The sequence below is a fragment of the Tachyglossus aculeatus genome, chromosome 11 (assembly GCF_015852505.1).
Source record: "Tachyglossus aculeatus isolate mTacAcu1 chromosome 11, mTacAcu1.pri, whole genome shotgun sequence".
In the NCBI taxonomy this organism is placed as follows: Eukaryota; Metazoa; Chordata; class Mammalia; order Monotremata; family Tachyglossidae; genus Tachyglossus; species Tachyglossus aculeatus.
Window position 1 is genome coordinate 54,413,755 of NC_052076.1, and position 20,441 is coordinate 54,434,195.

General features: G+C 44.1%; 1 protein-coding gene and 1 non-coding gene across 2 annotated transcripts in view; both read right to left on the bottom strand.

Annotated features, from left to right (window-relative positions):
* HYDIN (HYDIN axonemal central pair apparatus protein) overlaps positions 1 to 20,441 on the bottom strand; it is a 317,742-nt gene that overhangs the window by 18,493 nt on the left and 278,808 nt on the right. Inside the window, exons 69-79 of the mRNA XM_038753650.1 lie at positions 19,710 to 19,816; positions 19,193 to 19,484; positions 15,834 to 16,046; positions 14,985 to 15,123; positions 13,712 to 13,877; positions 11,413 to 11,560; positions 9,745 to 9,952; positions 7,030 to 7,251; positions 5,878 to 6,047; positions 3,513 to 3,711; positions 1,669 to 1,827 (exon numbers count right to left, since the gene is read on the bottom strand). Of these exons, the coding sequence (XP_038609578.1) occupies positions 1,669 to 1,827; positions 3,513 to 3,711; positions 5,878 to 6,047; positions 7,030 to 7,251; positions 9,745 to 9,952; positions 11,413 to 11,560; positions 13,712 to 13,877; positions 14,985 to 15,123; positions 15,834 to 16,046; positions 19,193 to 19,484; positions 19,710 to 19,816 (2,023 nt within the window). The remainder of the gene's footprint in view (positions 1 to 1,668; positions 1,828 to 3,512; positions 3,712 to 5,877; positions 6,048 to 7,029; positions 7,252 to 9,744; positions 9,953 to 11,412; positions 11,561 to 13,711; positions 13,878 to 14,984; positions 15,124 to 15,833; positions 16,047 to 19,192; positions 19,485 to 19,709; positions 19,817 to 20,441) is intronic.
* On the bottom strand, positions 11,869 to 12,008 carry LOC119935315. Its single transcript, XR_005453201.1, has one exon. It is a non-coding gene; the product is annotated as a small nucleolar RNA SNORA7 (small nucleolar RNA).

Sequence of the window (20,441 nt, forward strand, 5' to 3'; positions counted from 1 at the left end):
GGAAAGAATACGCGTGGGAATTAGACACAGTTCCTGTCCCTCAGGGACAAACTGAACCACACTCTCGAACTAATGTACGTCTTGCCTCTCCTGGACGGCCAGGTTTCTGAGATGGCATCCATTTTTTGGACACTCCAGGTCACATAGTCCCCTGAAATGAGCCAACGTTTTTTCGTTGTGATGAAAATCCTAATATTAAGGGGAAGCCAAGGGTTCAAGAAATGCTATTTCTGTGGAGGTTCATGGAGTTGCTGGGTTGGAAAAGATTGTTCCTCTTCTGACAATTAGCCTATTCCCTGGCACTCAGCCTGCCCTGAGCAGAAGGAGGTCTCTCTCTCTCCTTTACTTCTAAATATCTCCAGAGAAGGATAATGATTGGGACCCAAGTCTCCCTCTCCTCTGCCCATCACCTTTCCCTTTTCCTCTCTCTTTTTGTAAACAAAACTAACTGCAAGGAAATTCCGCTGCTTCCCCAGGTGGCCTTTGCTCATTATCTCACCTCTTTCTGTCTCAGGGTTCTGAGGGGTCTTGAGTAAATAGGTTACAGCAACAGGGAAGTGAAATGAGTCGAAGTGAAAAGTGAAATGAGAGGAAGTGAAATATGTTGAAATGAGGAATTGAGATGTTTGCACTTTAGCTCTTGGCAAGCTGAAAAGTGGGAAGCTTAAGGGGGAGCCAAGAGCTCACCTGGCCAGTGTACAGAGTACCTATGAACCAAGGGTGGTGAAATAATTTGGCAAAACGAAATGTCCACACATACTGATTTGGTAGATATGTGGCTTTTAATTTGGTCCAAAAAGGAAGAGAAGCAGCATTTGTACCCATAGGGCAAGAGGTCAAAAGGCAACACAGTCCAGAGGGACTGACTTCAGCAAACGTTAGATATGTGAACAGCCTAAACTGAGTCTTTCCTGGCCAAAGAAATGCAGTATTTAAAAACAGAGTGCTTTATATAGCCATTTTTCCATACTACAAAACTACAGCAAAAAATCCTTATCTTCATTGTAAAAAACAGCGTGGCTTCACTCGGTTTCCATGAGTGTAGCAAAGATAAGTGCTGTTCTTCAGAATCTGGATGACCAAGATAAGTGCAGATGAGTCGGTGGGGTGAAGTGTTAAATAGTTTCCTCCTTCAGGAAGAGCCTAAGAAGGTGGACTGCCTCATTCCCCGGACCGATACAACTTCTGCAGAGCAACAGTAGCTTTCCACTCTAACTGTAAAGTTTACACCCTCACATTCCCCAGTACTATTCAGGGTCAGTTAGTGCTGAACTACTTTAGTGAATCTTGAGCATTCTTCTTCCATCACTGTGGTGTGATGTGAGACAAGGTGATGATGGTGGTGGTGGTCAGTGGGTGGTGTATAACTTACTGCCTGGCAGATTTACTTCAAATTCTATCTCCACTGCAGCTCTCAACAGGATTGTTCTTATGGCAGTGCTGCACAGAATGCCCACAAAATAGAAAGCTTTCTATTGGATTTTCTGAGTCTTGAGATAGAAGAATCCTGAGGTCTTTGATATCTCTTACCGTAGCTGAGTGGAGCGTGTACTTCATCTTGAAGTTTCTGGCTTCTTATTTACTGGCCCTGAAACCGAGTCTTGGAGAGCAAGTTACCCAGGCTCCCTCCCTGGAACAAAGGTTACACAATTCCCAAGGTCCCCTTACCCCGACATCTTGAAGCTCTGGAATAGAGGGCATGAGGGTCAGGTTAAATCTTAGGGGAGCCAGGCTGTGGTTCACAATGGTGACCGTTCTCTTCACTCTTTGGCCAGACAATAGAGCTCCAAACTTCACGATCTTGCTTGCCGGTTCCAGGACTGAAACCTAGGGGGGAGAAAAAGAGCAGGGGGAAAGGATGGGGAATGGGGAATGTTTGAGAGGAGTAGGCATGTAAAAACAGAGACAACAAATAACAGAGAGAGAGCAAAGGAAGGAAAGACAAGAAATGGACAAAATATGGGAGATTTAAATGTGGCTGAACACAGAAAAGGAAAACAGGAGGAAAGGAGAGAAAAAGATAAAAGATGAGAAAAATTTTTTTAAGAGGCAAAGAATGTGTAGGGGAAAAAATTCACCAGGAAAAGAATAATGGGAAGAGAAGGAAAGAGGAGGAAAATTGGTTCACAATGGGAGCCAAAATGGTTCCAGCAGAAAGCCCTTGAGGCCCTACTGGGTGTTTGAGGGAGCCATCGCAGGCTACAGCGGACTTGTCTTATACCGTCGAGGCGTCTCCAAACGTATAGCGATGTCATGGACACATCTCTCCCAGAATGCCCCAATTCCATCTGCAATAATTCTGGTAGTGGATCCAAAGAGTTTTCTTGGTAAAAATACAGAAGTGGTTTACCATGGCCTCCTTTCGTGTAGTCAACTTGAGTCTCCACCCACTACTCTCTCCCATGTTGCTGCTGCCCAGCACAGGTGAGTTTTGACTTGCAGCAGATTTGCTTTCCACTTGCTAGCCACTGCCCAAGCTAGGAATGGAATGGGGAGGCCTCTGCTTGACTCTCCCTCCCGTAGTCGAGACTGGTAGACTACTGGAAACTCTTCAGGTGTGACCCTGAGAGGGCCCAGTGGACTAGAAGAAGTGACTTTGTGCTGAAAGAATAGGCCGTATAGACCTAATCTGTACCAGTTTTACCCACATATTATGATACAGTCAGTCAACCAATGGTATTTATTTAGTGTCCATTGTGTGCAGAGCACAGTACTAAGGCTTGGCCTTGAGAGTACCATACAAGAGACAGGGTAGATGTTACCCCTTAACCCAGGGATGTTCTAATTTCACTGGTAACCCATTTTAGGAAGCATCCTCCCATTATTTCTGAGGATCAAGGCTCTTAGAAGTGATTCTGCAACGAGAATGAAGGTGTCCTGCCCAAAGCAGGAGTCAGAGGGGCATTTCTGCCTAGGTGGTGGTGCGGAGGATGGAGAGGGTATCGTTTATGAATTTGGGTGTCCCCTGGGCCTGCTGAAAGCTCATACTCGCGGCAGTCATAGAACTCTGACAGAGTTTCTTATCTCGCGGGCAGAAGAGCTCACGCAGGTGAGAGTAGACAGTAGGAGAAACTGGAGAGGAAGAAAGATGAAGAGAAGATGGGAGGGGAGGGGTGATCTAGAGTTTGGTCATGGACGAAAACCTAAGAGCCCAGATTCGGAGTAAGTTATATGTAAGTTCACTCCTCTTATGCCCAGTGTAAAAATGAACTTCCCCAGTGGGTATGAGATCCAAATCTATTGTAGTATCTCAGCCAATATGCACCAGAAGTTTCTGCCCCGTCAACACCCAGGGACAGAAAGACTAAGAAGAGTTTCAGGGGGAATCATTGGAGCGGGATATGAAGGCGGTGTCAGGGAAGCCACCTGGCCAAAAGGAGCCAGAGGGACAATGGCTGGATTTTCCACCAGGTTTGGTGTCTCCTTCTCCAAATTTTCTCTGAAAATCCTTTGGCATCACCCTTGTTGTGGTTTCTCTCTAATGCTCTCTGTAACTAATCATTCTCTCTTACCTTCATCTCAATGCCTTTCCCTCGGACCTCAATGGTATATTGAGAGAGTCCATTGATTTCAAACGGGATAAATTCCTGGTAGTGAACAGTGTCTCGGGGGTAGAAGATGATAGGGACTTGCAGTTTCTTTCCAGGCGGCAGCAGTTCAGCCCGGAAATCTACTTCCAGGTGTGCTGTATTAGTGTACAAGCAGCTTAGGCTGGGAAAGACCAGAAAGGAGAATAGTAAATACAACCAGTCCAAAGCCCCAGGTATCACTACACGATTACTTCTTGACCTTATAGTCCTATTCTGGTCCAAATTATTGCAAACAGACATCTCTGTACTTTACAGAACCAGGGAACAAGTGGACCCACATAGGTTCAGAACCACTGAACTTGTGGTTCAGTGGAAAGAGCCTGGGCCTGGGAACCAGGAGACCTGGCTTCTAATCCTGGCTCTGCCATTAACCTGCTGTGTGACCTTTGGCTAGACAATTAATTTCTCTGGGTCTCAGTTTCCTCATCTGTAAAATGGGGATTCAATACCAGTTCTCCCTCCCTTTTAGACTGTGAGTCCAGTGTGCGATAGATACTCTGTTTGATCCGATTATACTTTATCCCAGTGTCTGTTATGATGGTTAGGACAATAGAGCTCAACAAATACAATATTATTAGGCCATTCCTCAGCATCGAAAATGATCACACCCAAAATAATTCCAGGCAGATAAATGCTTCTCCCCTCCCCTCTTCCAGCAGCCAGAGGGGATTGAGGCCTTGGCGACTACAGTTATGATCAGTGGGAACTTTGTGCAGATGCGAAGATTTCCAGAACCTGCCAGGCTGGAGTGAAGAAGTGGTTTCTTGGGCCCACATTAGGCTAAGGGTTAGTTAGGGGCTACTGTAGCCCCTGATAAAGCTACTTTGGTAAATCAACTGGTAGCCCTGACCCGGCCCATGGAGGATCAACATGGTGAGCCATTTTTAACCCCTTCCTGCTCAAGATCTTTACATAGTTGGCTTATAATGATAGTCTGTGTAAAAAGTAAAAAACCTCAGAAATCAAAATTTTCAGGAAGTACAAGTAGAATTTCTTTCAAAAGTGTCCCTAGTCTACACCACAAAATGTGAAGTTATACCTTCACCTCAAATGACTTTTTCATTCTGAACCCCCTAGTGAAATTTTATTTTTAAATACTTTTGGAAGGAGATTCTATGACAGTACTTGGCTGTCCACTTCAAAACCACTATCAAGAAGTTCTAAAATGGGAACTGATTAAGCCTACTGGAACATCTCTGAGTTCAGTCAATATTATTATTCCCATTTCAGACATGAGGTTAAAACAGTCCTTGAATTCAAAGAGGGGCACAAACACACTGGTAGGAGAGAGTGGGGTGGAGCTCACAGCCCAAATTTGTTGGGTGAAGAGACAGAGGGAAGATACAATCCCAAGGAAATGCTCCCTCTTCTCAAAACCTTATTCCTCCAGGGAAGGTGGGTGGGAAGTTATCTGGGATAAGGCCCAGGAGGGACAACACCTGCTGTGAATATGATACTCAATAAACAGATTTGCTCACTCCTCGTTGCCTTTCACTCTCCCCTTTGGATTTCCCTAGCTCCGCTTCTCAGTCACCATCAAGGCTGAACTTCTCAGTTGGTGAAATATCAGGACAGAAGGAAGGCATATAAAACGTCCCCTATCCTTTCTGAGCCACTGCTGGCTCTGATGCTACTCCTAACTCATGTCTACCTGTTTTAAGAGTTAAAGGAGGGCTAGCCATTCTCCTCAATGAGGGGCTGGAGAGCTCTGGACCATTTGGCCGGGCTAGAAATGGGTGACCTGAGGAGGAATGGAAGGATAGAGACAAACACGGCATTGGGATTTCCTGTGACAGGGTCGATCGACAGAGAGGAAATTCTCTCGTTTTTCAGGAGAGCCTTGAACAGGTAGCACAGTGTAGGGGGATAAGGTGAGTGTGAGGAGAGCATTGGAGCTTGAAAGAGACTGCTGACAATTTACGCACTGGGTAAAAACAGGACATTGCACCCCCACATTCTGGGATCAACCTCCACTTGAAGGCAGGAGGGTAAAAGGAGCATGGGGAACCTGTTTCCTTACTCAAGATAAAGGCAGGGAGTCAGGAGTTTGAAGCCCTGACTTTCCCCAAACTCTCCTTCTGAAGACATCCTGGGTGGTTAACCTGAATAGAACTTTTAAAAGCATGGAAGTCTCGTCTGATAAACCCTCCTCACTCTCCTTAAACATCTCTGGTAAACCCTCCTCAGTCTCCTTAAACATTTCCAGTGGCTCACGATTGCTTCTCATGTAAAATAGAAACTCCTCATGGTTGGTTTCAAGACTCACCCTTAGGCCTCTGCTACTTACCTTACAGCTTTTTTCTCCCTGTTAGTGATTTCAAGGACTTGTCGGTATGGGGGCATTCCAGCAGAGTAGATGAAGCAGATTCCAAAGTTGTGGCAGGTGAAGGAGAAATGGAGGCAGGGAATTACAGCTGAGCCAAGGAGTTTGCATGTATATGAAGGGCCATGACTGATCTGCGAAGAGAGAGCACCCCATATCATGCTAACGGGCGGTTTCCAGTGGGGTTGTGGAAAGAGGGCTAACAGCCAGAGGTGGGGAAGAAAGCCGCCTCTGCAATGGGAGGGGCAATCGAAGGAGGACATTTTGTATGTGCTCTGGAGACCCCTGGACAATCTCGTGGCTCAGTGGAAATAGCACAGACTTTGGAGTCAGAGGTCATGGGTTCAAATCCCAGCTCCAACTGTCAGCTGGGTGACTTTGGGCAAGTCACTTAACCTCTCTGTGCCTCAGTTACCTCATCTGTAAAATGGGGATTAAAACTGTGAGCCCCCTGTGGGACACCTGATCACTTTGTAACCTCCCCAGTGCTTAGAACAGTGCTTTGCACATAGTAAGTGCTTAATACCATTATTATTATTATTATTATTATGTACCTCTTCAGCACTGGTTACTGTAGCTCTGGCTACTGTTCTCTAGCTGTTGCCTCAGTGGCACCAAACTAGTTCCAGGGGCAGACTCAGACTTGAAGGTTCATACAATGCAGGCTTCTGATTGACTCATATGCTGGGAGAGTATAACTGTCTTTCTAAAGAGCTGTTCAGAACACATCACTCTCCTTCTTCAAACCCTTGTTCGTCAGCTTCAAGACTCGCTCTAGGCCAGCTCCCTCTTATCTGCTTGCTCCCATTCCAACCCAGCTCATGCTCCTTCATTCCCCCTAACTGTCCCTTATGTTCAATGAGCGGATCTCCCCTCCCCACCCACCCTCAAGTGAGTTTCACCAACCTACGACCTTCTTTAAAGCCTTTCGAAAAAGCAATCTTTGGGTAATGTCTCTACCTTCCTGGGTATGATATTTAAAATATTCTTTAAACCTTTTAACTGCCTCCTCCCATCACCTTCATCAAGGACATCATTATCTGTAGTATCACTGAGTTCCCCTTCTCTAACGAGACCCAGGAGTGAGGGGAACTTAACCGTGGCTCCTGTTCTTACCTTCAGCAGAAGTTCCATGTCCTTCAGGATGCAGTGCTTCAGCGGGTGGAAAGAAAGTACAGCTTGTGTATTCTGGGCTGCTTCAACTGTTGTACTGCTGGGCAAGAAGCTAAAATAGCGCTGCAGGGTCTGGGGGCCGCAGAATTCCCCTGAGAAGTTGAAGTTGAACTTGCCAGTATTAAAAATGGTGAACTCACATTGGACACATTCATTTACTTCCACCTGGGAGGGAGAGGGGAAAGACCAAGCTGAATGAATAAACATAGCAGTGTTAGAGCCAAGGAGTCAAGAAGTGTGATGTGACTGAAAGAGGGTCCCTCTGAATGAGCCTTAGGGGCATTTGCATGATTATAATCAATCAACCACATGCCCACACATGCTTGCAAAATACGATTGATAATTTGCAAGCATGTGTGGGCATGTGGTTGATTGATTATAATCATTTAGAGATTTAGGAAGATGTAACAGCTCGAGATGCTGAGGCCTCCCGTGAAACTGTAAAGGAGTTACAAAAATGCCTTCACATTGCTAATGCTTTTAATCATCATCCTAATTGTCTACTTCATCATCCCAGCGGTACAAACTCTGGAATCCAGGAGGACTTCTGGGGACGTGGGAACTCTCCTGGCCGCACTGTATTTAGAAACTACATAACTGTTCATACACTGTCAGTTTGGTTCAGTTGTCCAGCTTGGACAAAGGTTGGAGAAGCAGCGTGGCTCAGTGGAAAGAGCACGGGCTTTGGAGTCAGAGGTCATGGGTTAAAATCCCGGCTTCGCCAACTGTCAGCTGTGTGACCTTGGACAAGTCACTTAACTTCTCTATGCCTCAGTTACCTCATCTGTAAAATGGAGATTGAAACTGTGAGCCCCCCGTGGGACAACCTGATTACCTTGTAACCTCCCCAGCGCTTGGAACAGTGCTTTGTACATAGTAAGTGTTTAACAAATATCATTATTATTATTATTATTATTAATTGAGAATAGGCAAGAAGCAGTTCTGGACATGGCAGCCCTTGAGAAAGTAAGTCTGGATATTGTCTTTCCATCCCCTTCCCACCCCCAGCCTCTATACACTATCCCATCCAGACAAAAAGGAAGCCCCTTTCTGCTGCAGAACGGCACTTCTCTCTACCTAGGGCTTCTCATAGGGGTCTCAGTTTGCTAATGTAATATTTATGATGGCATAGTCATTCTGAGGAGTCATTGTTCTTTTGATTTTGCAAATCCAGAGATGGTAGAGTGCAAACCACTCCTCACCACCCATACCAGGAAAAGGAAATTTGAAGCTGTTAGGAGAGGACCATTGGGCTTGATGAATAATTGGATATGGAATCATTTATAAAAATTAAGAAGCATAGAATAGTGGAAGTGCACTGCTTTGATGGAATATGCACGTGGAAATGGAGAGATTCATTATGTAGGCAAACTGATTAAGTTAATCACTAACAAAGTGGTTCTCATCCAAATGACACAAAATAATTATAAATAAGACTGGGGTTTAAAGTGAAAAAGCATCTGTAACTACAGTATTCAGCTTAAGATGGTTTATTACTTTTTTGGGGTGGGGTGGGACTTTTTTAAATTAGTGTGAGGAAAGATGAAGATGGAAGTATTTCAAGTTAAACAACAAGAAAGGTTGGGAACAACTACTGCATAGGATGGTTCATCTGGATGGTACCAAAGATAATAAAACAAATGGAAAACTATATGCCCAATTTGTAAATCCTGTAGCACAATCTGAACCTTTTCCATTCTGGATAAATGGATAATCTTCATTTAAAGCACTGATTAATCCTTAAGCTTTGATTTAAATGACCATAATCGAGAATAAGGGAGGTGAGGATGCTAATAGTGAAAAACAAGCTGAAAATGTTATAATGTAACAGATCATAGGGAAGCAGCATGGGCTAGTGGAAAGAGCACAGGCCTGGGAGAGGTCCTGGATTCTAATCCCAGCTCTGCCACTTATCTGCTGTGTGGCCTTGGGCAAGTCACTTAATTTCTCTGTGCCTCAGTTACCTCACTTGTAAAATAGGGATTAAATTTTCCTTCCTCCTACTTAGGACTGCGCGCCCCATGCGGGACAGGGACTTTATCCAACCTGATTATCTTGTATCTACTCCAGCACTTAGTACAGTGCTTGGCATGTAGTAAGCACGTAACAAGTACTATTTAAAAAAAAAAGATCATGGACTATATATTACTCTGAATAACAGCAATGGAAGTACTTCAATGGTTGGGAGGAGGTGATATTCAGCATTTCGTCAGAGGCACTGGAGGATTAGAATACTAGGCTATCTGAATGCTACAATAAAGGCAGGATTATATGGGAAGTTGTCTAATCTCCTTCTTAAGCCTATGGTAAAACCAGGCCCAGGGATCTGGTCTTCCTACAGTCCAAGACTCCTCTCAGCTCTGCCTGGGCAGGCTAACTTAAATCTTAACCTAAATGTTATTTTTTGAGACTCCCTCTCTGTTCCTAATTCAGTCAGTCAGTTACTCAATCGTATTTATTGAGGGCTTACTGTGTGCAAGTCCGCTACTGAGCGCTTGGGAGAGTACGATATAACATTATAATTCTAGATATATTCTTGATGCAATTCTTGATTAGAGGCTTCTCTCCCAGAAAAGCTCACTCTGATATTGAGTCCTCTGAGATCTACATACTCTGCTGGAGGAAAAAGGTTGGTTCCCAGGCCCCCGGCTCCCTCACCTCTTTAAAGTTGATGCTGTTGGCTTGGTGCAAACTGAAGGTGGTTACTGAGCCATTGGGTTCTCGGCACTTGACGAGCACATTCACTTGGTGTCCCGTGGCTTTGACATTTAAGGTCAGGGGCTCGGCCTTCCTCTTTATGTCACAGACCAAATTAAGGTTCACCTCTCCCTCCAGTTTCGGTGTGAAGGTGATAGTAATAGGGAGCCTTGTTGGAGAAGAAGACAGCAGGATTGTTGACTGTCAATCAATCAATCATATTTATTGAGCGCTTACTGTGTGCAGAGCACTTAGTTACCCACAGGAAATAGATTGGGACACTAACCAACACTGCTTACAGTTCAGGCTATGTGGAAAATGAACTACTGTATTGAAAAATTAAAAACAGTAGTTAAGATGGAACTTGACCAGCAAAATCTTGCCTGGTGGTTTCACTAAGCTAATAGAACAAATAAAATCATGAAAGCAAAGGAGTAAGTTGGATGGAAATGGGTTGAGAGTTCTTAATTCTGCAAAGGTGGGGAAAATAGTGCATAACAGGAAGGGAACCAAAAATGAGGAGAGAGTTATCAGCCCTTTCGTAAAAAAAATAGCTTAACAGGAGCCCAGACCACCTCCTCCTCTAACATTCATTCATTCATTCAATCATATTTATTGAGTGCTTACTGTGTGCAGAGCACTGTACTAAGCGCTTGGGAAGTACAAGTTGGCAAGTTGGCATCTTTCTAGTGCAAGGCCACTGCCAGAGGAAAACTGTACAATCACAATAATCCCAGCTCCGCCATTTGGCTCTGTGATCTTGGACAAGTCACTTCTCTATGCCTCAGTTACTTCAGCTGCAAAATGGGGGTTAAATCCTCCTCCCTGACTTAGGCTGTGAGCCCTATGTGGGACCTGATTGGTATCTTCACCAGCACTTAGAACAGTGCTTGACACATAATAAGCACTAAAAAAAAAAGCCCATAAAAAATAAAACAAAAACAACAACAACAACAAAAAACCAGTAGTCAAAATTATAACATCTTTTCAGAAGTTAGAAAAATGAATCACTACTCAAGCAGCATAGTGGCTAGAGCAGGTGCCTGAGATTCAGGTCATGGGTTCTAATCCCAGCTCCACCACTTATCTGCTGTGTGACCTTAGGCAAGTTGCTTCATTTCTCTGGGCCTCAGTTACCTCATCTGTACAATGGGGGTTGAGACTGTGAACCCCACGTGGGGCAGGGACTATGTCCAATCCAATTTGCTTCTATCCACCCAGCACACAGCAACAGTGCCGGGCACTTGGTAAGCGCTTAACAAATGCTGCTTAGAGAAGCAGCGTGGCTCAGTGGAAAGAGCACGGGCTTTGGAGTCAGAGGTCATGGGTTCAAACCCTGGCTCTGCTAATTGTCAGCTGTGTGACTTTGGGCAAGTCACTTAACTTCTCTGGGCCTCAGTACCTCATCTGGAAAATGGGGATTAAGACTGTGAGCCCCCTGTGGGACAACCTGATCACCTTGTAACCTCCCCAGCGCTTAGAACAGTGCTTTGCACATAGTAAGTGCTTAATAAATGCCATCATTATTATTAATAACAAATACCATAAACAAAAAAATACAGCGGCATCTCCTACTTGGAGGATTGCAATTGCCAGGGGACTTATTGGTAATTCTGTCTCTTCAGTTACCTGGTTAGAGGTGGAATCAAGCCTTCCATAGGCTGCACCGTCACGCTGTTTCTGAAGCCTTCTGAAAAACAAGAGTGCTCACGGAAAGCAAAGTTGAAGGCTTGGTTCTCACTGTTGATCAGGTACACTGTTTCACGAGCCTCATGCCCTGGGGAGAAACCATGCAAGGAAGTTTGAGTGTGCATTTTATGTCTTTGGAATTCAGTCAACCCCAAACAACCCAGGCCAAAAGTATGCCTTGCTGTAGAGTCGTTTCTGAGCCACAGCGACTCCATGGACACATCTCTCCCAGAACCTCCCCCACCTCCACCTGTGATCATTCTGGTAGTGTATCCATAAAGTTTTCTTGGTAAAAATACGCAAGTGGTTTACTATTGCCTTCTTCCGTGCAGTAAATTTGAATCTCTGCCCTCAATTCTCTCCCAAGCCACTGCTGCCCAGTATAGGTGAGTTTTGACATGTAGCAGATTGCCTTCCACTTGCTAGCCACTGCCCAAGCTAGGAATGGAATGGGTATGCCTCTGCTTGACTTTCCCTCCCACAGCTGAGACTAGTAGAGTACTGGAAACTCTCCAGGTGCAATCTTTAGACAGGGCCAAAGGTTTACTGACTAAATTTACCCAAGATGATCCCAGAGGACTCTTATGAAACATTAAATGAAGTGTTGAAGCAGCAAACTATATACTAAAAGCCTCTCAAATGGATCTTCTTTCACCCAGTACATATGAGTCTGCCCCTCATTCTAATAATAATAATGATGATGGCATTTGTTAAGTGCTTACAATGTGCCAATCACTGTTCTAAAGGCTAGGGTAGATACGTGGTAATCAGGTTGTCCCACGTGGGGGTCACAGCCTTAATTCCCATTTGACAGATGAGGTAACTGAGGCATAGAGAAGTTAAGTGACTTGCCCAAAGGCACACAGCTGACAAGTGGCAGAGCTGGGATTAGAACCCATGACCTCTGACTCCTAAGCCCGGGCTCTTTCCATCTTGCCATACTGCTTCACACTGCTTTACCATTCTACTGATGGTAAAATCAGCAGAAATGCATTTGAGGTAGACTTCAATCAGAAATGTTTCCAATTTCATTCAGACTAACATTGCACATCAGAGATTGGGGTCCAGAGGATCCAAAGGAAGCAGTAATTAGAAAAGATTTATGTTCATTTTCCACACTGAAGAACCCACAAACTCTATGTGAATTTTTATCCAAATTAGCATTTATTGTTTGGGAGTCATTAGCTTTGGAACTCCTGATAACAGAGCTATAGCGGAGAAAACCAAGGTGCACACAACTCTTTCTGAATCAGCTAACAAGTTCAGAGAACAGACAGCCCATGCTTCGTGATTCCACTCATGCCTATGTCTGTGATTTCCCTTTTGGAATTAGCTTCTTTACAGCTGAAAGGATTTTGTGAAATCTAGAGCAGTAAGGGCCAAAAGTAACATGGACTGTGTAAGATGGCACTGGATTTAAAAGGTGAATATTTCTCCTCGGGCAAAGAGAAGTGTGTTATATACATGAAACATCAAAAAACATGCCAATACTTCAGCAAGAAATCCACTTGATCCATATTACTCTTTATTACTCTATTTATTTATTTATTTATTTTACTTGTACATATTTATTCTACTTATTTTATTTTGTTAATATGTTTTGTTTTTTTCTCTGTCTCCCCCTTCTAGACTGTGAGCCCACTGTTGGGTAGTTGCCAACTTGTACTTCCCAAGCGCTTAGTACAGTGCTCTGCACATAGTAAGTGCTTAATAAATATGATTGAATATAGGAAGCTGGCAATCTTTGGCATTTTTGCAAACAATTTGCCTGGCTAGTAAAGAGTTTTATCAGCACATTCAAAAGAAAAGAGAATAGCTGTGTTCTCCAAGGCAGCATTGCATTCCACATGGAATATGGAAGAGACATTCCTTGCTCCCAGAAGCTGAAGGAATCTAATTCAATCTTGAGAATTAGCATGTTCCCCTCACCTTTCACCCTGACCCATAGCCCTTCCCAACCCATACTGTATTTTTCAGAATCCCAAGAAGCTACAGTACTACAGTGACTGAGAAGTGGAGAATACTGGGGAAAAGCCTGACTGGCTGACAGACTTTTTAGCATCATCTGTAAATCTGACCTAATCAATCCAGACTAATTAGGAAAGGTCATAAACTCAGAACTCGCCCAAATTTCTTTGGTAGCCAATCCCATCGTTTTCTAATCCTTCCTCCCATGAGATCTCGTCAAATGTCTAGAGCTGTAAAAAATAACTACTTGCTGCGGATTTGGGATTCTTACCAATGAGGAGAGAATTATAGTTGAAGTGTGCCCTGTCCAGAGATATCAAAGGATCAGTGGTTTTCCCCACCAACAGGAAAGGGATTGAATAGTTATGCTCGGTGATTAGGAAGGTCCAGAGGGATTCTGTGATGTCCAAATGATGGGGGATGAACTGAAATGTAATCTGAGAAGAGAATTTAGATTAGACTCAGGACAGTGGAGAGGTTCGTGGTTGCTGTTGCCAAGTTATATGAATTGCTCATCTATTTTGAACATTTCTGGAGCCAAACTAATCATTTTACCAAAAAGCCTTGGTGTAAAGTTTTCCATAAAATCATCAGCACTTAAGTCCCTACTAAGCAAGTATGTGCGCATGACAGAATAGCTTAAGAGAATCAGTCTCTATAAGGTTCAGGATGTTGGACAGAAGACAGACATATATGTGCATTTATATGTAGCCTGTATAATCTCACAATATGTTTGAAATTTTTAAAAAACCCAACTAAGTCTCAAGAGTTTACAACTGAATTTCTCCATTTGCCCACAGAACTGGGATTTACCTCCAGCTCTACCAACAGCTCAGTCCACATTTCTGTCATATAATAATAAAAGTAAAAATAACCACTGTCATCATCTTTGTGGTATTTAAATGCTTACTATATGCTGAGCACTGTGCTAAGCACAGGGGTAAAAGCGGAATAATCAAATTGGACAGAGTATGAAGATCCTGGAAGAGTCATTTTCAAGAAAGGCTAAGTTGAGCAAACCCATTATGTGGGCCACTGGAAAATATTCAGATTACTGGGAATTTTACCACCCCACAAATTTCAGATCATATAAACCTAGATTTTTCCAATTAAAACAGACCCTGAATAAACTGGATGTTTCAAATACATTTGCATTTTTTATGATATTTGTTAAGTGCTTACTATGTGTCAGGCACTGTACTAAGCACTGGGGTAGCTACCAGCTACTCAGGTTGGACACGGTCCATGTTCTACATGGGGCTCAAAGTCTTAATCCCCATTTTATAGATGGGGTAACTGAGACCCAGAGAAGTTAAGTGACTTGTCCAAGGTCACACAGCAGACAGGTGGCAGAGCAGGATTAGAACCCAGGTCCTTCCAACTCCCAGGCCCGTGCTCAATCTATTGGATCTGGGTTTGAAAAGTGAATCCAGAATAGTTGGTCAGATAGGTAAGCATTCAGCTCTCTTTCAGCACTTTGCTCTGCTCTAGAGAGCTGTGAGATCTCACCCCGGATTTAGGTCACGTCCCTCATCTCCACCTACCTCAACTTTCTTCTCAGGTTGGATTTGGCCCTTCTTTGACAGGCATATAAAGGCCGGAGGATTCAGAAGGCTCTCTGTTTCTTCACAGATCCACTTAAAGGAGTAGGCCGAACGGGTGGGGTTCATAATAGTGAAGGTCCTGGACGGGAAGAAATAATTTTCAAGAGCAAAGAAGACCTTAGTTCAGAAAGTTTGTAAGCCGGGCAGACAGTGAATACTGTCCAAAGCCATGGCTTGGGGGCCTTCCTTGACTAGGATCCAGGGATCATGAGAATTCCATCTCATCCAAGGAGCACAGGCTCCAAGTCTTTTCAGTGACAATGAGGCCCGGGAGGTACATTGGTACATTTGCACAAGTTATTGCGGGGTGAAGACACCTTCCAGTGGATTTTCATGATCAATCAATAGTGTCTACTGCATGTTGAGCACTGTACTAAGCTACTAGGACATAGAGTTTGAGACACCAGCCTTGCCCTCCTGCCCTGTAGTCAGAGATTTGGCATGACTGCTCAACAATTTTTAAATTAGTAGTCCTGAATGGCCGAACTGAGCAGGCTCATCCTCTGGCCAAATCTCTCTGGACAAGAGTTTGACGACTTGGTATTTGCTCTGGGCACTCCCTTTAAAGAGGCAGTGGTTATCCTTGTTCTCAGTGGCTATCCAGACAAAGGAGGCAAGAAAATCAGAAGGGAAGACTGGGAACTGGAGGAGGTAGGGCTAATCACTGCACTGAAACATACGCACCCCCCTCAAAAGAAATAACTGTGTCTGATCATTCCTTAAACCCTATGAGGAAATGCAGTACAAACAGCTAACCAACGGAACCAACGGATATGTGACCAAGCTCACCGACTGTCTTTGCTTCCCACTCCCAAAGCAGCGAACTCGATAACCCTTGTTTTGGGATCCAGGCTTCCTCCCTTTGTCCCTCGCAGCTCAGCATTCCGCCGGTGGCCACTGATGTAGTCTGAGGCTTTCAAGTCGAAATGGCAAAGGGGCAAGAGGCTCTGCCCTTTCACAGTCATTACTGGCCCTTCCTCTCCTGGACTCAGGTTAGGGATCCTGAAGAGAAGAACAGCAATGTTCTCAAAGGCGAAAGGAGAGATTTCCATTCCAGATCATTCTTTCTAAGGAAGTTCGGTAAAAACAGCTTGATCTGCCAACTAGGTAGCATCACCAATTTATCTGAAGGGAGGAGCTCAACAGTTCAATGCTCCCACTTAGCCGTCACCCAAGAGACCTCTCAAAATGCTTTAGTTGCCAACTAGCTACACTGAAAAGTTGGGCAGGAGAAGGAATTTGAATGTTGCAGATCCAAAACTGAGTTGAAAGGTTCTGTGGAATCCAACCCAGGGCTTTGATTCCTCAGAATCTTTCACCCTTGCTTTGGATTTTGCAATATTCAGTGCCTTATACTGAGTTTCTATTTGTGTTGAAGTTTTAAATGCATCCTTCCCAACTCATATGGCCCAATTTTTATTTTCATGGTGTAACTTCATGGGCCTGGGTTTCACATAGTGCTTGCTCTGTTCGTTCCCTTTCTTTTTTATATAAAAGGAAGAAAATGTTATTGGAGTTTGTGCTAGTCACTCTAATTAGTCCACTCCTGGAGACAGGGAAGGAAGCTCACTCTTGAGAAAGGGAGCTACGTATTCATTATAGTGATAATTCTAGCCAGCCCTTACACATAGAAAGCATGGCCTAGTGGAAAGAATACAGGCCCGGGAATCAGAGGACTTGGGTTTTAATCCAGCTCTGCCACTTGTCTGTTGTGTGACCTTGGGCAAGTCACTTAACTTCTCTGTGCCTCATCTGTAAAACGGAGATTAAATCTTCTTGCCTCCTACTTAGTCTGTGAGCCCTGTGTGGGAAACAGGAACTGTGTCCATTCTGAATATCTAGTCTCTACCTTGGCAGTTAGTACAGTACTTGGCATACAGTAAACACTTAACAAGAACCATAATAATAAGAGAGCAGAGTGGGAAGTCATCTTAAACCATCTTCAATATAAAAGAAGCAGGAAATCACCTCTTTCTTTTGGCTATCCCTCCTATGGAAAGCTTATTATTAAAGATCCTCAGGAGTCAGACAGTTTCCTCAGAGGAGTATCAGAAAAAAAGCCAGTCAGAGAAGAGATCAAAGAAAAAAGGGACGTTTGAGGACAGCCATGTTTAAAAGGAAGAATGAACCAAGTGCTTGGGAAATGGGATGGATGGAGAGTTTTACATCTGTCTGGGAATCTGAGAAGCTGAAGTTCACCGGGAAGGTTGTTCTCTGCACAAGGAAACTCTCTTGAAGGATCTAGGATGTAGATGGCCCTGGGAGAGCTTACAGAGAAGTGCAAAAGTTTTCAGTGGGGTAATAACTGTGGTATTTTTTAAGTGCTTACTATGTACCAAGCATTGTACTAAGCACCGAGGTAGACACAAGATAATCAGGTCCCATTTGAAGCTTTCAGTCTAAGTAGGAGGGAGAACAGGTATTGAATCCCTATTTTTCAGATGAAGGAATTGAGGCACAGAGAAGTTAATAATAATGATGGCAAAGCGCTTACTATGTTCCAAGCACTGTTCTAAGCACTGGGGAGGATACAAGGTGATCAGGTTAAGTAAGTACCTCATCTGTAAAACGGGGATTAATCAATCAATCAATCAATTGTATTTATTGAGCGCTTACTGTATGCAGAGCACTGTACTAAGCGCTTGGGAAGTACAAGTTGGCAATACATAGAGACAGTCCCTACCCAACAGTGGGCTCAAGACTGTGAGCCCCACGTAGGACAACCTGATTACCCTGTATCTACCCCAGCGCTTAGAACAGTGCTTGGAACATAGTAAGCGCTTAACAATACCATTATTTTTATTATTATTAAGTGACTTGCCCAAGTCACACAGCAGGGCCGGGATTAAAACCTAGAAACCCAGGTCCTCTGGCTCATAGGCCTGTGCTCTTTCCACTGGGTCATGCTGCTTCCTGTAGAAACTTATCCTGCATGTGAATGTGGTAGGTTGAGGGAAAGGCTGTTTTGATATTGACAAACTATTTATAGCTATTACTAGACTAAGAAATGTTACTTGCTAAGTACATTATTTATTAAAAAGCAGTTTTAGGGTCTGAATTGGAGAAAAAAGCATGGGCCTCAGGCTTCCTGGAAAAAGCACTACAGAAAAGAGGGAGAGGAAAGGTGTAAAATCTGTGAGCTTCTAGCAACCAGCCCTCCTGGACCAGAAATGACTCGATCCCAAATGATCCCTTTGCCATGTACTGTCTCAACTAGAGAGTCAAAGGGTGGTGGCAGTGATTGAAGGGGTGAACCTTCAGGGTTACTTTTACAGGATTTTAAAAAACCATCCCTTTCCTGGGAAGGAAAAATCTCTGAGGCTTATAGGGTCCAGGGAACAGCTCTGGATATCCCAGCCTTCTTACTTGTGGCTCTGGGGGTATTTTCGAGCATGAGAGGGTCTGGGGAAGCCCCCAAATCTTCACCAAGTCATCTATTCGAAAGGAGCAGCAATAAGAAAACAGGTCCCAGCTTCATTCTAAGCTTAGTCAATTTTGGCAAGCAGTGGGAAAGGGGATTATCAGGATGTAAACATAGGCTGTTTGGGTGGCTGTTAGAAGCCTCCTTCTTCTCTTCTGCTTTACTTCTGCATTTGTTTGGCTTCTTTTGGAGGGCCAAGCAGAGGCTTCAGGGACTGACAAGTCTCCTGCGGAATGCTGTCCTCCTAAAATCCTCAGCAGTAGCTGGCTCTGACCAGGTAAGTGTAAAGCCAGGATATGCATTTTTTTTTCTCTACACTCCTTGAAACAAGGAAGCAACAAGACTTTTAGGAGCAGTGAAAAAGCACCCATTTAGGAGGGTACACTTAGCAATCTCTGAGAAAGGTGGAGGTAAATTTGGGCTGAGGGCAAAAGCTTCATTGGGATTGATTGATTGATAGAGAGCAGAACATTCTGGTTTCAAATTCCAGCTCTGCTACTGGCTTGTAGTGAAACCCAGACAAGTCACTTCTCTGAGGTTCAGAATACAGACCTCCTACCCACCTCGTGGTACAGCGCACTGAGCTCCTCGGGAGAAACATATGAGATAGTATGAGCTAATTCTGGGCCTGTGGACTCCCAGAGCCTCCAAGTCCATATGTATTAGGTAGTCTTTCCACAAACAAGAGTGACTCGAAGGCGGGGAAAGGAGTTACTGCTGAACTTACTGGCAGAAAATACGGTTCTCAAACTCTCCTACTTCCAGGGGGGAAAATTTAATCTGGAAGAGCTGCTGATTCCCAGATGGGATCACTCCGGTAGAAGGCTCCACTGAAAACGGAGGAACCGAATCACTGCTGATGCCTTGGGATGATGAGCTCTCAAAAAGGCTCCCTCCATGGCTAGTTCTTTGACTGGACAGCCCCTTGGTCAGGTGGGCAGAGGAAGAACCTGCAGACACGAGGGAATGGCTTCTGTTTTGATGATGAGCTGGGACATTTCTTGTCATAGCCTGGGACACTGGGAAACAAGTAAAAAAGAAATGTCACTATGTTTTGGGGAAAGGGCCTGGGTTACCTGTTCTTGAAAGAAGACTCAAACCAAAATAATGAAACTCTCCAGTTATCCAGCTACTCCCTAGTTAGCCCACAGCCCTTTCCAATAGGCCCTGAGGCCATCTCTTCTAATGACTTTTCACCAAACCACCAATGGAAGGAAAACCCATCTCTTCCCCTCTCCCGATACCTTTTTGATTTGGGTGCTGGGCAAAGCTGACAGTCTTCCCAGCTTCCACAGTGAGCACTATCCAGCTGTACTCCAACTTTACAGTTCCTGTATTGGTCATCTCAAATCTGCAAAAGAGGATAGGACAATGATTTGAGAAGTAAAGTCAGATTCTTGTTCGAAGCCACCTCCAAAGTACTTTCAACCTGGCCTTGAGCTGCTGTGGTCCCATTTTAAGAGTCCAATCCTCAAAATGCCTGGGGTCGGACTTATTGCTCCTACTTTACAGATGGAGAAACGGAGGTAAGAAGAGCTGAATGGCTGGCTCTGTATCTCTCAGGAAGTTAGAGGACATAACCCAGAAGCAGGCTTAGAGCTCCTGGGTCTTAAAACTGTTTGCCATTCCAGAGTGCTGCACTGCCTCTTGGATAACAGAGAGCAAATCAGACTCCAGCCAAGGTGAAGGAGAACTTAACACTGGGGCAAAATTCACTCAGCACCTGCTCAATAGGAAGCAAAGGGCTGCAAAGGCAACCTGACTCTTGCTCGAAAGCCCAATAACTTTATGTTAGGCAGTTATCTGGGAGGAGATAGCATTAATAGCATTTCTGTTTCAACAATGATATGAATTTTCCAGCTGAATCACAAATGGGTAATGCTAAAAGAATACCTTTATCACTTCCTGAAATACATAAGGAGAGCACACTACATTTGGCTGGTGCGATGTGGAAATATTTAGATGACAACAGAATA